The following is a 15,966-nucleotide window of genomic DNA, read 5'->3' on the forward strand; positions in this document are numbered from 1 at the left end:
CCACCAAACCACTCCTTTTAATACATCCTCACGTAGTTTTTTCGAAATTTTCCCGAATTTCTCCACCCTTTAACGTGTTTTGGCGGCAACACAACCACCTAACCTTTATGCACATCATTATCTACCTACACAAGTTCACCACAGGATCAACATAGCCCAGCCCTAACCAACCCTTTTTCGCCTTTTTTCACACCAGATCTCCATTTGCTTTCTAATTTTACCTTTATCTCTCCCCATATATTTTTTCATATTTATTTTCATTTTCATTTCAGCCTCGTGTTCCACTTTCCACCTTCTAGTACCATGTCACCCTCACAACACCTTCACAACGACCCCATTAAGTTTTATTTACATTCCCTCCGCAAACATGCCTTCGCCCTAGCCAGATTACACTCCCATATTTTATTTTCTCAGGCTTGTCTGACATTTGGCATCACCCCCAAAGGCCTCACACTTAAAGTTCCCATCTCTGGCTGCAACCCTTCTTTCCATCAGTCCCTATACCAGTTCCAAACCAAACAATCCATTGCCCTCACCCACCTAATCCTTCACCTACACATCCACTCAGCCAATCAACATGCCCATCAACTCCTATCCTTTATAAAAATCCTCAATCTTTCCTCTCCCACATCCACACCTGTTGTTCAGAGCATCCTCCTACAGGCCAACCGCAAATTAGAACAGCATGCCACCCTCCACCTTAAAAAACTATCCAATCTCCTGGTTTCCCACCTCCGGAAAGGCAACTCACTCACCCTTCACAACCTTTCCAGCAAACCTCAACCTCCTCTCATTGCACACAAACCCAGTCTCTCCCATCTACTCAATCTCCCACTTCCAGCTCCACTCCCTCCAAAACCTCAAAATTCCAATCAACGCAATCTGGAACCACAACACCCCAATTCAGTAGTTAACCTTTCCTCCAAACCTCTCTCCCAATCCGAAACCTCTGTCCTATCCAAAGGCCTCACCTTCAGCCCCACTCCCAGATTTAACCAAACAGCCCTCGTCAAAGATTTACTGTCCTACACCCGTACTCTCTGCTGGAAATATCACTTTGCCACGAAGAAAAATGATCCTAATCCTACTCCTAATGATCCAATTCCCCAAGACACTATCCAAATTGAACCATGCCTGGAACAGTTCCGTCCTCCGTCACAGCGTGACCCAACTTCTCTTCCTCAAAATCACCCTCTCCTAACCTTCCAGGAATTTCTGACTTCCAGCCTTGCCTCTCAATCCTTCTTAAAAAACCTTAATCCTACTCCCAACATCACCACTGCTGAAGCCCAGGCTATCCGTGATCTGAAGGCTGACCGATCCATCGTCATTCTTCCGGCGGACAAGGGTTCCACAACTGTGGTACTTGATCGTCGGGAGTATGTGGCTGAGGGACTGCGTCAGCTTTCAGACAACACTACTTACAAAGTTTGCCAAGGCAATCCCATTCCTGATGTCCAGGCGGAGCTTCAAGGAATCCTCAGAACCTTAGGCCCCCTACAAAACCTTTCACCCGATTCCATCAACCTCCTGACCCCACCAACACCCCGCACCCCTACCTTCTACCTTCTTCCCAAAATTCACAAACCCAATCATCCCAGCCGTCCCATTGTAGCTGGTTACCAAGCCCCCACCGAACGCATCTCTGCCTACGTAGATCAACACCTTCAACCCATTACATGCAGTCTCCCATCCTTCATCAAAGACACCAACCACTTTCTCAAACGCCTGGAATCCCTACCCAGTCTGTTACCCCCGGAAACCATCCTTGTAACCATTGATGCCACTTCCTTATACACAAATATTCCGCATGTCCAGGGCCTCGCTGCGATGGAGCACTTCCTTTCACGCCGATCACCTGCCGCCCTACCTAAAACCTCTTTCCTCATTACCTTAGCCAGCTTCATCCTGACGCACAACTTCTTCACTTTTGAAGGCCAGACATACCAACAATTAAAGGGAACAGCCATGGGTACCAGGATGGCCCCCTCGTATGCCAACCTATTCATGGGTCGCTTAGAGGAAGCCTTCCTGGTTACCCAGGCCTGCCAACCCGAAGTTTGGTACAGATTTATTGATGACATTTTCGTGATCTGGACTCACAGTGAAGAAGAACTCCAGAATTTCCTCTCCAACCTTAACTCCTTTGGTTCCATCAGATTCACCTGGTCCTACTCCAAATCCCATGCCACTTTCCTTGACGTTGACCTCCACCTGTCCAATGGCCAGCTTCACACGTCCGTCCACATTAAACCCACCAACAAGCAACAGTACCTCCATTATGACAGCTGCCACCCATTCCACATCAAACGGTCCCTTCCCTACAGCCTTGGTCTTCGTGGCAAACGAATCTGCTCCAGTCCGGAATCCTTGAACCATTACACCAACAACCTGAAAACAGCTTTTGCATCCCGTAACTACCCTCCCGACCTGGTACAGAAGCAAATAACCAGAGCCACATCCTCATCTCCTCAAACCCGGAACCTTCCACAGAAGAACCCCAAAAGTGCCCCACTGGTGACGGGATACTTTCCGGGACTGGATCAGATTCTGAATGTGGCTCTCCAGCAGGGATACGACTTCCTCAAATCCTGCCCTGAAATGAGATCCATCCTTCATGAAATCCTCCCCACTCCACCAAGAGTGTCTTTCCGCCGTCCACCTAACCTTCGCAACCTCTTAGTTCATCCCTATGAAATCCCCAAACCACCTTCCCTACCCTCTGGCTCCTACCCCTGTAACCGCCGCCGGTGTAAAACCTGTCCCATGCACCCTCCCACCACCACCTATTCCAGTCCTGTAACCCGGAAGGTGTACACGATCAAAGGCAGAGCCACGTGTGAAAGCACCCACGTGATTTACCAACTGACCTGCCTACACTGTGAAGCGTTCTATGTGGGAATGACCAGCAACAAACTGTCCATTCGCATGAATGGACACAGGCAGACAGTGTTTGTTGGTAATGAGGATCACCCTGTGGCTAAACATGCCTTGGTGCACGGCCAGCACATCTTGGCACAGTGTTACACCGTCCGGGTTATCTGGATACTTCCCACTAACACCAACCTGTCAGAACTCCGGAGATGGGAACTTGCCCTTCAGCATATCCTTTCTTCTCGCTATCCGCCAGGCCTCAATCTCCGCTAATTTCTAATTTCAATTTGCCGCCGCTCATACCTCATCTGTCTTTCAACTTCATCTTTGCCTCTGTACATCTGCCCCGACTGACATCTCTGCCCAAACTCTTTGCCTTTACAAATGTCTGCTTGTGTCTGTGTATGTGTGGATGGATATGTGTGTGTGTGCGAGTGTATACCTGTCCTTTTTTCCCTTTTTTCCCCCTAAGGTAAGTCTTTCCGCTCCCGGGATTGGAGTGACTCCTTACCCTCTCCCTTAAAACCCATATCCTTTTGTCTTTCCTTCTCCTTCCCTCTTTCCTGACGGGGCGGCCGTTGGTTGCGAAAGCTAGAATTTTGTGTGTATGTTTGTGTTTGTTTGTGTGTCTATCGACCTGCCAGCACTTTTGTTTGGTAAGTTTCATCATCTTTCTTTATATATATATATATATATATATATATATATATATATATATATATATATAAAAAAACAAAGATGATGTGACTTACCGAACGAAGGCGCTGGCACGTCGATAGACACACAAAATTCTAGCTTTCGCAACCAACGGTTGCCTCGTCGGGAGGGAGGGAGGGAGAGGGAAGGACGAAGGGATTTGGGTTTTGGGGGAGAGGGTGGGGAGTCGTTCCAATCCCGGGAGCGGAAAGACTTATCTTGGGAGGAAAAAGGACGGGTATACACTCGCACACACACACACACATGTCCATCCACACATATGCGGACACGGGCAGACATATACAGGGGCAGACTCTTTGCCTCTGTATATGTCTGCTTGTGTCTGTATATGTGTGGATGGATGTGTGTGTGTGTGTGCGGGTGTCCACTGAGAGGAGTGAAAGGGGGTTTTTGCTGTGGGTGGGTGGAGGTTGTCGGTGCACGCACCGTCCGATCTCATAACCTTCCTGGCCTGTCTCCACTAGATGGTGCCTAACACCCAACTTCACGCGTGTCCCATGACTAACTCCAATCATCCTGCCAGGAAGGTTATGAGATCGGATGGTGTGTGCACTGACGACTTCCACCTGCCTACAGTGGGAACCCCTTTTTACTCTTCTCAGTGGACGCTCGCGCACGCACACACATATCCATCCACACATATACAGAGGCGAACTCTTTGCCTCTGTATATGTCTGCTTGTGTCTGTATGTGTGTGGATGGATATGTGTGTGTGTGCTAGTGTATACCCGTCCTTTTTCCCCCTAAGGTAAGTCTTTCCGCTCCCGGGATTGGAATGACTCCTTACCCTCTCCCTTAAAACCCAAATCCTTTCGTCTTTCCCTCTCCTTCCCTCTTTCCTGACGAGGCAACTGTTGGTTGCGAAAGCTAGAATTTTGTGTGTATGTTTGTGTTTGTTTGTGTGTCTATCGACCTGCCAGCGCTTTTGTTTGGTAAGTTTCATCATCTTTCTTTTTAGATATATTTTTCCCACGTGGAATGTTTCCCTCTATTATATATATATATATATATATATATATATATATATATATAGAAAGTATTTTATTTTTTTTAAATATAACCTACACTGGTTGAAAATGTTTGAATTTTTAAGTGCATTAGTTTAAGATCTAATAAAATCGGTAATTTTTTATATAGAAGGCTGTGCATCGCTGTCATGTCCAGAAGAGGATGGGCACCAGGTTGAGGAAGTTGAAACAAAGTTTGAGAGACAAGAAACTTTCTGATGGCAAAACCACAAGAGGCAGGCTGACAGACAAAATGATTGATGAACTACAGCAGTATTATGGGATGGCCATTAGAAATAATACTGAGGATTTGTTGAAAATTAAGTGGGCAGTATGGGCTATCTTCTTCCAACTGTCAACTGATGAAAAAGCAGTACACCACCTCCATCCTCCTGGATCTGATTCATGGCGCAATTACCGAAATGCCCAGTACTCAAACAGTTCATTCATCCCAGCAGCAGTCGTGGATATCGTAAAACCTATTTACAGAGACCTGACAAATCCTGAATTACTGAATAAGTGTCTGCATGGTCAGACTCAAAATCCCAATGAGTCATTCAATAATCTTATAAGGACTTGCTTACCAAAAATATTTTTGTTGAAACGAAGACACTAAAGTGGTGGATCAGTGATGCTGTTATTGCTTTTAATGATGGCAACATGGGTAAAGAGAAAGTGCTACAGCACATGGGAATTAATCCTGGAGCAAACTGCATCAGAGAACTTTAACAGATGGACAAGGTTCGCATTGTTAAAGCAGAGTCTGCAGCACAGTTGGCAACTAAGGAGGCCAGGCAAAAGGAAAGAAGAAAAAACTTGGAAAAAGATCAAGAGGATGATATACAGTATGGTGCAGGGTGCTTCTGAGTGACTAACAACAAAAAATTAAGCATATATTAAGTGAGTTACAGTCTTTTCAAACTTTAGAAGCCGTTTCTGAAAATTTACATTTTCTGTTGCATTTTTCCCTAAATCTCAGAAACCACTTCGAGTAGAGTATTCAAATTTTCTGGTAGTAATAACATACATATCCTGAGTCTACTGAACTAAAAGACAAACATAATGTTATGTATAATTAAAATTCTTTAGGAACATACAAAAAAAGTGCACAAAATTGTAACCACTTAATTAAAAAATAGTATTTCTGAAAGCAGTGGCTGAAATGCAATAAGCCTAATTGTAGTTCTGTAGACTCAGAACATACAGTTTAATGTCCTGTAAAAGTTTCATGTCAATGGCTACAGAAGTTCCTGAAACACAGGGAAGCCAAGCCACTAAATTTAACATTGTCGGGATAATAACTGCACACTATTTCTCTCTTTCTATATGATGGTTTGATCTCTTTTCCAATCCACAACTTTTTACAACTTGTCAGCATCATATTTTGTTATTTTCTTGGGAAGATGCATTTAAAGTGTAATTTTACAAGACCCAATGGACACAACTTGCTTGGTATATTATTCAGCTGAGGGTCAATTGAAGCGTCCTATTCCACCAGTCTGCTTTGACTCATTACGTAAGGGTGTTGTTGTGTGTGACGTCATTCCAGCATGCTTATGATTTGTTAAAAAAACTTCCTGGCAGATTAAAACTGCGTGCCAGACCGAGACTCGAACTCGGGAACTTAGCCTTTCGCGGGCAAGCACTCTACCAACGGAGTTACCCAAGCACGACTCACGCCCCGTCCTCACAGCTTTGCTTTACTTCTGCAAATACCTCATCTCCTACCTTCCAAACTTTACAGAAGCTCTCCAGCGAACCTTGTAGGACTAGCACTCCTGCAAAAAAGGATATTGCAGAGGCATGGCTTAGCCACAGCCTGGGGGATGTTTCCAGAATTAGATTTTCACTCTGCAGTGAAGTGTGTGCTGATATGAAACTTCCTGGCAGATTAAAACTGTGTGCCAGACCGTAGAGCACTTGCCCATGAAAGGCAAAGTCCGGCACACAGTTTTAATCTGCCACGACGTTTTTTAACAAATCAAAAGCCCGGCATTTTAGCCTTTAATTACGCACACTTACTTGTTGTTTATATGTGTAAAAGTATATAAATGTGTCAAAGGATATAAATAAACTGTCAAAACTTTACTGACATACAGCATTCATTCTATAAGCGGCATTCACAAAGAAACAAGCCGGAGGCATAATTACAGAAACCAGTAACTGTATGTTAGAAGTATTGACCCTGGCTGTTGAGAAACTTGTCCCACTGTGAAATAAGGCGGTGAATGGCTGTGTCATAAAATTCTCAGGGCTGTGATAACCAGTTTGCACAAACAGCTGGATGTTGTCATCTAAGGTGAATCGTTTGCCCCTCACAGCCTTTTTAAGGGGACCAAAATTGGCGTAACCACAGGGAGAGAGGTCTGGACTGTATGGAGGGTGGCCAAGAACCTCCCATTTGAATTTCTGCAGGAGTGTCGCAATTGTGTTGGCCGTATGAGGCTTCGCATTGTCTTGCAGCAGAACGACCCCATGTGTGAGTTTGCCTAGTCGTTCTGATATGATCGCTTGGTGAAGGATGGGTCAAGGTTTGTGAGTAGCACTGGGCATTCACTGTTGTCCCGTGCTGCAGGAAATGAGTCAGAAGGGGGGCATCTTGGTCACAGAAAAACGGCAGCGTTGGACAATTGATGCATGCTGCTGGTAGCTCTGTATAGTCATGAGATGTGCACACATGCCCTCCAGCGACGGGCTGTGAAATTGCACACTCTGATCGGAACCTCACTTCATTACACATGCCTCGATATTACCCTCCTGTCACCAGTATACGCATTCCAGACTCCAGCTTGTTTCTTTTTGAACACCCCTTATATATAAGCAGCACGGCCTACTGCAACAGGCAAAAGAAGGAAATCAGTGCAAAAATGCTACTATTAGAGCACAAAAAGGCGAATACGTTGCTCTTTAGAAGACTCTGACAAAAAAGTGTACCATCCACTAACACCAAGGACAAGGAAGGTGGGAGAGCATATTCATGCAAAGGACCAAAAGGCAGGAACAGTCCAGCAAAATATGGATCACATTGTGGGAGGGTCCACAATTACATGGGGGGGGGGGGGGGGGGGGTCAGCAGTGCCCAGATCAGTGACAAGACAGACACCATGAAATGGCGGGGGAAAAAATCTGAGCAGTACCCAGAAGGCCATTCAATGAGTCTGTACATAACAAAACTCAGGTGAGGAGGATCATTTCATAAAGCCAGGTACCCCAGAGATGGCCATCAGTTTCATGGAAGTGGCACTGAGAGAGAGAGGCTGAATATGAAAGCTTTGTATACATGGAAGAAGCCTGGAGATACTGACAGGTTTCAGATAGATTATATAATGGTAAGACGAAGATTTAGGAACCAGGTTTTAAATTGTAAGACATTTCCAGGGGCAGATGTGGACTTACTACAATCTATTGGTTATGACCTGTAGATTAAAACTGAAGAAACTGCAAAAAGGTGGGAATTTAAGGAGATGGGACCTGCATAAACTGACAGAACCAGAGGTTGTACAGAGTTTCAGGGAGAGCATAAGGGAACAATTGACAGGAAGGGGGAAAGAAATACAGTAGAAAAAGAATGGGTAGCTTTGAGGGATGAAGTAGTGAAGGCAGCAGAGGATCAAGTAGGTAAAAAGACGAGGGCTGGTAGAAATCCTTGGGTAACAGAAGAAATATTGAATTTAATTGATGAAAGGAGAAAATATAAAAATGCAGTAAATGAAGCAGGCAAAAAGGAATACAAACATCTCCAAAATGAGATCGACAGGAAGTGCAAAATGGCTAAGCAGGGATGGCTAGAGAACAAATGTAAGGATGTAGAGGCTTATCTCACTAGGGGTAAGATAGATACTGCCTACAGGAAAATTAAAGAGACCTTTGGAGAAAAGAGAACCACTTGTATGAATATCAAGAGCTCAGATGGAAACCCAGTTCTAAGCAAAGAAGGGAAGGCGGAAAGGTGGAAGGAGTATATAGAGGGTCTATACAAGGGCGATGTACTTGAGGACAATATTATGGAAATGGAAGAGGATGTAGATGAAGATGAAATGGGAGATACGATACTGCGTGAATAGTTTGACAGAGCACTGAAAGACTTGAGTCGAAACAAGGCACCCGGAGTAGACAACATTCCATTGGAAATACTGACGGCCTTGGGAGAGCCAGTCCTGACAAAACTCTACCATTTGGAGAGCAAGATGTATGAAACAGGCGAAATACCCTCAGACTTCAAGAAGAATATAATAATTCCAATCCCAAAGAAAGCAGGTGTTGACAGATGTGAAAATTACCGAACTATCAGTTTAATAAGTCACAGCTGCAAAATACTAACGCGAATTCTTTCCAGACGAATGGAAAAACTAGTAGAAACTGACCTCGGGGAAGATCAGTTTGGATTTCATAGAAATGTTGGGACACGTGAGGCAACACTGACCCAACGACTTATCTTAGAAGAAAGATTATGGAAAGGCAAACCTACGTTTCTAGCATTTGTAGACTTAGAGGAAGCTTTTGACAATGTTGACTGGAATACTCTCTTTCAAATTCTGAAGGTGGCAGGGGTAAAATACAGGGAGCGAAAGGCTATTTACAATTTGTACAGAAACCAGATGGCAGTTATAAGAGTCGAGGGGCATGAAAGGGAAGCAGTGGTTGGGAAGGGAGTGAGACAGGGTTGTAGTCTCTCCCCGATGTTATTCAATCTGTATATTGAGCAAGCAGTGAAGGAAACAAAAGAAAAATTCGGAGTAGGTATTTAAATCCATGGAGAAGAAATAAAAACTTTGAGGTTCGCCGATGACATTGTAATTCTGTCAGAAACAGCAAAGGACTTGGAAGAGCAGTTGAATGGAATGGACAGTGTCTTGAAAGGAGGATATAAGATGAACATCAACAGAAGCAAAACGAGGATAATGGAATGTAGTCGAATTAAGTCAAGTGATGCTGAGGGAATTAGATTAGGAAATGAGATACTTAAAGTAGTAAAGGAGTTTTGCTATTTGGGGAGCAAAATAACTGATGATGGTCGAAGTAGAGAGGATATAAAATGTAGACTGGCAATGGCAAAAAAAGCGTTTCTGAAGAAGAGAAATCTGTTAACATGAAGTATAGATTTAAGTGTCAGGAAGTCATTTCTGAAAGTATTTGTATGGAGAGTAGCCATGTATGAAAGTGAAACATGGACGATACATAGTTTGGACAAGAAGAGAATAGAAGCTTTCGAAATGTGGTGCTACAGAAGAATGCTGAAGATTAGATGGGTAGATCATATAACTAATGAGGAAGTATTGAATAGGATTGGGGAGAAGAGAAGTTTGTGGCACAACTTGACCAGAAGAAGGGATCGGTTGGTAGGACATGTTCTGAGACATCAAGGGATCACCAATTTAGTATTGGAGGGCAGCGTGGAGGGTAAAAATTGTAGAGGGAGAACAAGAGATGAATATACTAAGCAGATTCAGAAGGATGTAGGTTGCAGTAGGTACTGGGAGATGAAGAAGCTTGCACAGGAAAGAGTAGGATGGAGAGCTGCATCAAACCAGACTCAGGACTGAAGACCACAACAACTACAACTACAAAGAGAGACTAGGTAAAATTATATAAATTGTTGTGTGTTAAAAGAGTGTGCTTATGTTCACACACTAGAATTCTTGATGAGAAGGTTAGAATGAGGATTGAAGTAGATGGTTTCGCACTTTCTGTTCGAGTCTTCTAAAGAGAAATATATTCGCCCTTTCTGTGCTCCAACAAGAGATTTTTTTGTGGGTTTACTAATTTTTTTCAGGTTTTCCTGTTGCAATGAACAAGCAATCTTTCATTATTTGTTGTACCAAACTGATTTGATGTTACGTAAAATTTGAATGTATCATTTTGTTTCTAATTAAAATAACAAGACTTTTTTCTGTCGTTACCGGTATTTCATGCCTCTACCCCAAGGAGTAGTTTTTGTCCATCTCCTGGAGTCAAAGTTTCTCCCTGCCTTTGCACCAGCTAACACCATGGACAATTACAAAATGTCATAAACATAAGAGAAAGTGAATTCGGTATTCAATGACTGATAGAAAAAATCTCGAGACAGAGTACCGACGAGACAATGCACTTTTTCTTATCATTTACTGGTACTCTAAATCACACATGGTACAGAAAAGCATGTAATGATATAGGACAAGTTATAACACCTGAAATGACAAATGGTAAAACTGATGCGAAGGGGACACAGTTAAAACACTAACTTCATACAGAAAACGTCTGAGAGGAATAAAACAACTTAGGAGCTTCAGAAAAAAGAATACAGGAGAAAATTGACATACGTGTACCAAGAAACACAATAAAATTATATACCATTGTTAATGTATTATATCTATATACAATATGCACTAAAAACTTGGACTTGGCTACTGTGTAACACGACTTTTCTGAATTCACCCTGCAGGTTGTTTATATCGAAGAATTGCTTAAATATGAAGTGAATATAGATCTTTGACTACTCTATAAATCAATCTGTTACCACAACCTTCATTTCACATTCACTGGGTTGACTAAGTAAACTGTTACTTTCAATCTACACTAGACCATGGGCTAAACTATAGCCTAACGAGTTGCCACAAATCAAGATTTCGGAAATGGGGGTCGTTGAACCTAAAACTCGAACTAACCTAACAAATTAACCTAAATTAAACTTGTATTATCAGATACATACTAACAACTAAATTATGAGAAATGGTAATATCAAAATATTGTTTAAAAATTATTAATAGACTTTTACTAGAAAGATAACTGAAGAAAATTAAAATCCCCCCCTAAAGGAATATTTAAATATCTTACTGAAGGATCATTACCTGATAATTACACTGAAGAGCCAAAGAAACTGGTACACCTGCCTAATATCGTGTAGGACTCCCACGAGCACACAAAAGTGCTGCAACACGACATGGCATGGACTCGACTAATGTCTGAAGCAGTGCTGGAGGGAACTGACACCATGAATCCTGCAGGGCTGTCCATTAATCCGTAAAGAGTATGAGGGATGGAGATCTTTTCTGAACAGCACATTGCAAGGCATCCCAGATGTGCTCAATAATTTTCGTGCCTAGATAATTTAGTGGCTACCACATGTGTCTGTCCTGATGGGATTGCCAAAGTCCATCAGAATGCACAATGGACATGAATGGATTCAGGTGATCAGACAGGATGCTTACGTACATGTCACCTGTCAGAGTCATATCTAGACATATCGGGAGTGTCCCATATCACTCCAACTGCACATGCCCCACACTATTACAAAGTCTCCATCAGCTGGAACAGTCCCCTGCTGGCATATAAGGTCCAGGGATTTATGAAGTTGTCTCCATACACACACACATCCATCCGCTCGATACTATTTGAAACAAGACTCGTCCGACCAGGTAACGTGTTCCCCTTCATCAACAGTCCAATGTCGGTGTTGATGAGCCCAGGCCAGACATAAATCCGTTGGCTGATGTTTCGTTGAATGGTTCACACACTGACACGTGTTGATGGCCCAGCATTCAAATCTGCAGCAAATCGTGGAAGGGTTGCACTTCTGTCACACTGAATGAATCTCTTCAGTCATCATTGGTCCCATTCATGCAGGATCTTTTTCCAACTACAGCGATGTCTGAGACTTGATGTTTTACCGGATTCCTGATATTCACAGTACACTCGTGAAATGGTCGTTCGGGAAAATCCCCACATCATCGCTACCTCGGAGATGCAGTGTCCTATCGCCTGTGTGTCAAATATAACACCATGTTCATACTCAACTAAATCTTGATAACCTGCCATTGTAGCAGCAGTAACCGATCTAAGAACTGCGCCAGACACTAGTTGCCTTATATAGGCATTGCCAACTGCAGTGCTGTATTCTGCCTGTTTACATGTCTCTGTATTTGAATATGCATGCCTATTCCAGTTTCTTTGGTGCCTCAGTGTACTAAGGTTCTGCTATGGCATAAATAGTGTGTTATTTGCAAAGTATACACTTTATTTCTTGTAAATGAAAAGCTATCATTGCGTGCCAGTGGAAATTCACCTCATAAGACCTCTCAGGTGAATTGTACTATTGAAGTATATTTCACCGACATGTTCTAACACTAAACACAAGTTTCCCCTCACTGTTCAAGATGAATACAGTAAAAAAGTGTGTAAATCACACAAAATCAGAATTTAAAGAAATCAGCAGTAAGCCAGATAAAGAGGATATTCAACAAGAGTTATAGGCTTTGACCTATGATATAAGAAACACGTGACAAGCATCGTAAATAACACAGCAAATATAATGTGATACCAGTGGCATCACCAGAAGGTGATGCAACAGCAACCGTTAACATTATGTCACTGGTCGAAGCCAATGACACGTATAGAGGGCGCCTGTTGACCCAGTAACACACAAGATGTGGAGAAGTCAAAACAGTACTTAGTGACAAAATACAACACAGGTCAGCCAATGGTGAAATAACAAAACAGATAAATCATGAATTAAATATTTAGCAATGAAGAACAATAAGGTATATGTCACCATTAAGGTAGAATTGTATGTTCTAAGGATAACAGAATTTTCAATTTTGTATTACACAATCAGTTTGGCAACTTAATCATTCAAAGCTGTGCTTAACTATTGGGCCTTGCTTCTGATGCATTGTTAGGGTGGTAGTAACTGCCAGAGCAGCAAACAAATGAAAACTTAGAGGACCACCGAAATAATTTTTTTAGAGGCACAAAAAGAGAAGCTTATAAGCAAATACATTTTAACACAGTTCTATTAAAATAATCATTCCAATTAAAATATATATTCTCCTTAAAGAAGTTAAGTATTGATAATATTTGATCAGTCTATCGAAAAATAATTCTATTTTAATACAAACCTAATTCCATAATTTATTTACAGTCACGGTGAATTATGGTATAAGTCATTTGTTCAGCAAATATTTCAGCTACAATATCCATAATTTTCTTTTGTAATTAAAATCAGAGTAAGCTGAAAAGAGATTTTAAAACAGCATGGCAACACCTAGACATACACAACTTTCTTATTACACATTCCTCTTGCTATTGGCAGATTTAGAACAGTAGCGATTCACAGCTGATGACAGACAAATACCCCATAGTTTTGCCATAATTTCAGAATATACAATATTAAGTTTCTGTTCCTCACAGAACATAAAAACTACTGTGTGGGTGCATTTAAATCTTGGATCCTTTCCCGCCCATTTACATTGGATCAGCGTACTGTGGACACCTTACTGTCAATGTGATGACATATCAGTTTGTGATATCAATCACACTCTCTTTCAGTGAAAGCATCACAAGATTAGCAGAGTCAAATTTTTACAGGAACTTTCAAGGCTTGGCCACTGCCAACCACTATGTAGGCCTACTATCCCAGTTGTAGGAGATCCATCCAGGAGTAAATATGCTACTTTAGCCAAATTTATTTCTGAAGAAGACACATATCTCATAGTAGCTACAATTATCAATCTGACTACAAGGACTGAATTGTCAACTTTCATAGAAACAAGTGATTTACTTTCACCTGAATCCAGTACTGTCACTGAATGAGTATCACCACCATATATTCTAAATCGCATTTAAGACAGTCTCTCCTCACTGTGGCTGATAAAGTTATAGGTTGCACTGTACTGACTATCATTTTAATTAACATCTGGTAGGTAAATAGTATCCTGCAAGAAGCAAAAACAAAACAAAGTTTCTTGAGTGTGGAAATATGCTGTCTCTGACCTGCATTAAAACCGTCAATGCAATCATATTATCTTAAACACACTTTTTCTTAAAGGCAATAGAAACGTGGGGAAGGTCATGTGTCACTGAGCACACAGCATAATTTGTTTTTTACATAAATCACAGTATTATCTTGTAGTAACTGCTGCCGTGAATTAATATATTCCTCAAGAATCTCTTTCGTGGTGGTATTTATGGTACACGATGTGTGATAAAATCAATGTGCTAACTTGCAATTCTGTTTGTTTATGTACGAACGAGAGTGTTTACATACAAACGAGAGGGCGAGGCTCATTATCACTGCTGTATTATTAGCAGCGAACGTCCCGAGGCAATTTTGTTCTCAGTTGTACTCCTGTATAAGGTTGCCTACAGAGCTGCAAACCTACTACAAAAACTATTATAAATCAAAACATGCTCGTATACAAACCTCATGCGGCAAACGCCTAACAACAAACTTATAACCTCTGACGCTCGTAATCACGTGTAGATACTTAAATGTTTCATGTTTTAGATCCATTGGATTGTCATCTTTTCGTATTATGTTAACAAGTTTTTCAAGCATTCGATCTAGATGTGGATCCAGCAAATGAGGCTGTTCTTGGTATAAAGACAACACATAGCGAAAGCGTTCATATTGTTGCTCCTGCACAATTTCAGAAAAATTATTCTGTAACTTATCGAAGATATCCATAACTTCATCCACTTCACTAAACAATTCAAGGGCGCATCCGAGACCAATATTCTCGGATTCATCTTCAACATTCATAACTTCCATCGTGCGCTTCCCAAATTTGACACTCACAACATTCGTATTCGTAAATACGAGATAGCTCGTTTCGATACTATGCCTCGAGACATCTCATCGATACTAAATGCAGGGTCGACCTTTTAATTAAGTAGGGATTAAGCAGTCCCTTCTTTATTTTATTCCCTTCTTAATCTCAAACATTTCATTTTAAAGTCTCCATACTAAGATAGCTGCTGTAATTTTTAATACTTATAGAAATAAGATGCACAGTGAAAGATGCCTCCAGAGATAATACGATTTCGTTGGCCGCGTTGTTATGGCAACGTCAACAGTGAAACAACAGCTAAATGGACGAAATAGTGATACATGTTAAACAACGGCAAAAATAAAATAAACAAGCAGCCCCCCCCCCTCTCTCTCACTCTTCGTGTATTAACGTAATGAAAGCTGCAGGATACCGAGGATACAAAATAATGCGATCAACAGCAAGAAAATGCATTGTTAGGTGAAGCAGCGGAAAAGCCACTTTCGATAAGAAGGCACCTGCAAACAAGTTTCTTCTAAATCACATGCAAGAGTCGAGTCATTTTTCGTGAATCCCTCCATTTATTTGAATCAATGGATTATATCGCCAATCTAAATTAAAGTCAGTTTCCTTTACGACGATTATTATTATTAGCGAATCCCACCTGCGAGAGCAACGTAATATTTACACAAATAAAGTATGTTGTTGCGCAGCAGAATAATTTTAGTGTAGGTCTCCATGTTTAAATTTTTCAAACTTCTACCAGGCGAGCTCGGAACAGAGAAAGCTATCTCTGCGTCGGTGTTCCAATCGGAGTGTCAGCAAGACGTACCGGTATCGGATAT

At 41.7% G+C, this 15,966-nt stretch overlaps 1 protein-coding gene across 1 annotated transcript in view; it reads right to left on the bottom strand.

The window, feature by feature from the left end:
- Positions 1 to 15,168, bottom strand: part of LOC126428194 (tubulin-specific chaperone D) — a 195,790-nt gene extending 180,622 nt beyond the window's left edge. The window contains exon 1 of the mRNA XM_050090110.1: positions 14,776 to 15,168. Within this exon, the coding sequence (XP_049946067.1) occupies positions 14,776 to 15,123 (348 nt within the window). The 5' untranslated portion in view covers positions 15,124 to 15,168. The remainder of the gene's footprint in view (positions 1 to 14,775) is intronic.
- Positions 15,169 to 15,966: the final 798 nt, after the last annotated feature.

Source organism: Schistocerca serialis, chromosome 12 (assembly GCF_023864345.2).
Source record: "Schistocerca serialis cubense isolate TAMUIC-IGC-003099 chromosome 12, iqSchSeri2.2, whole genome shotgun sequence".
Taxonomy (NCBI): Eukaryota; Metazoa; Arthropoda; class Insecta; order Orthoptera; family Acrididae; genus Schistocerca; species Schistocerca serialis.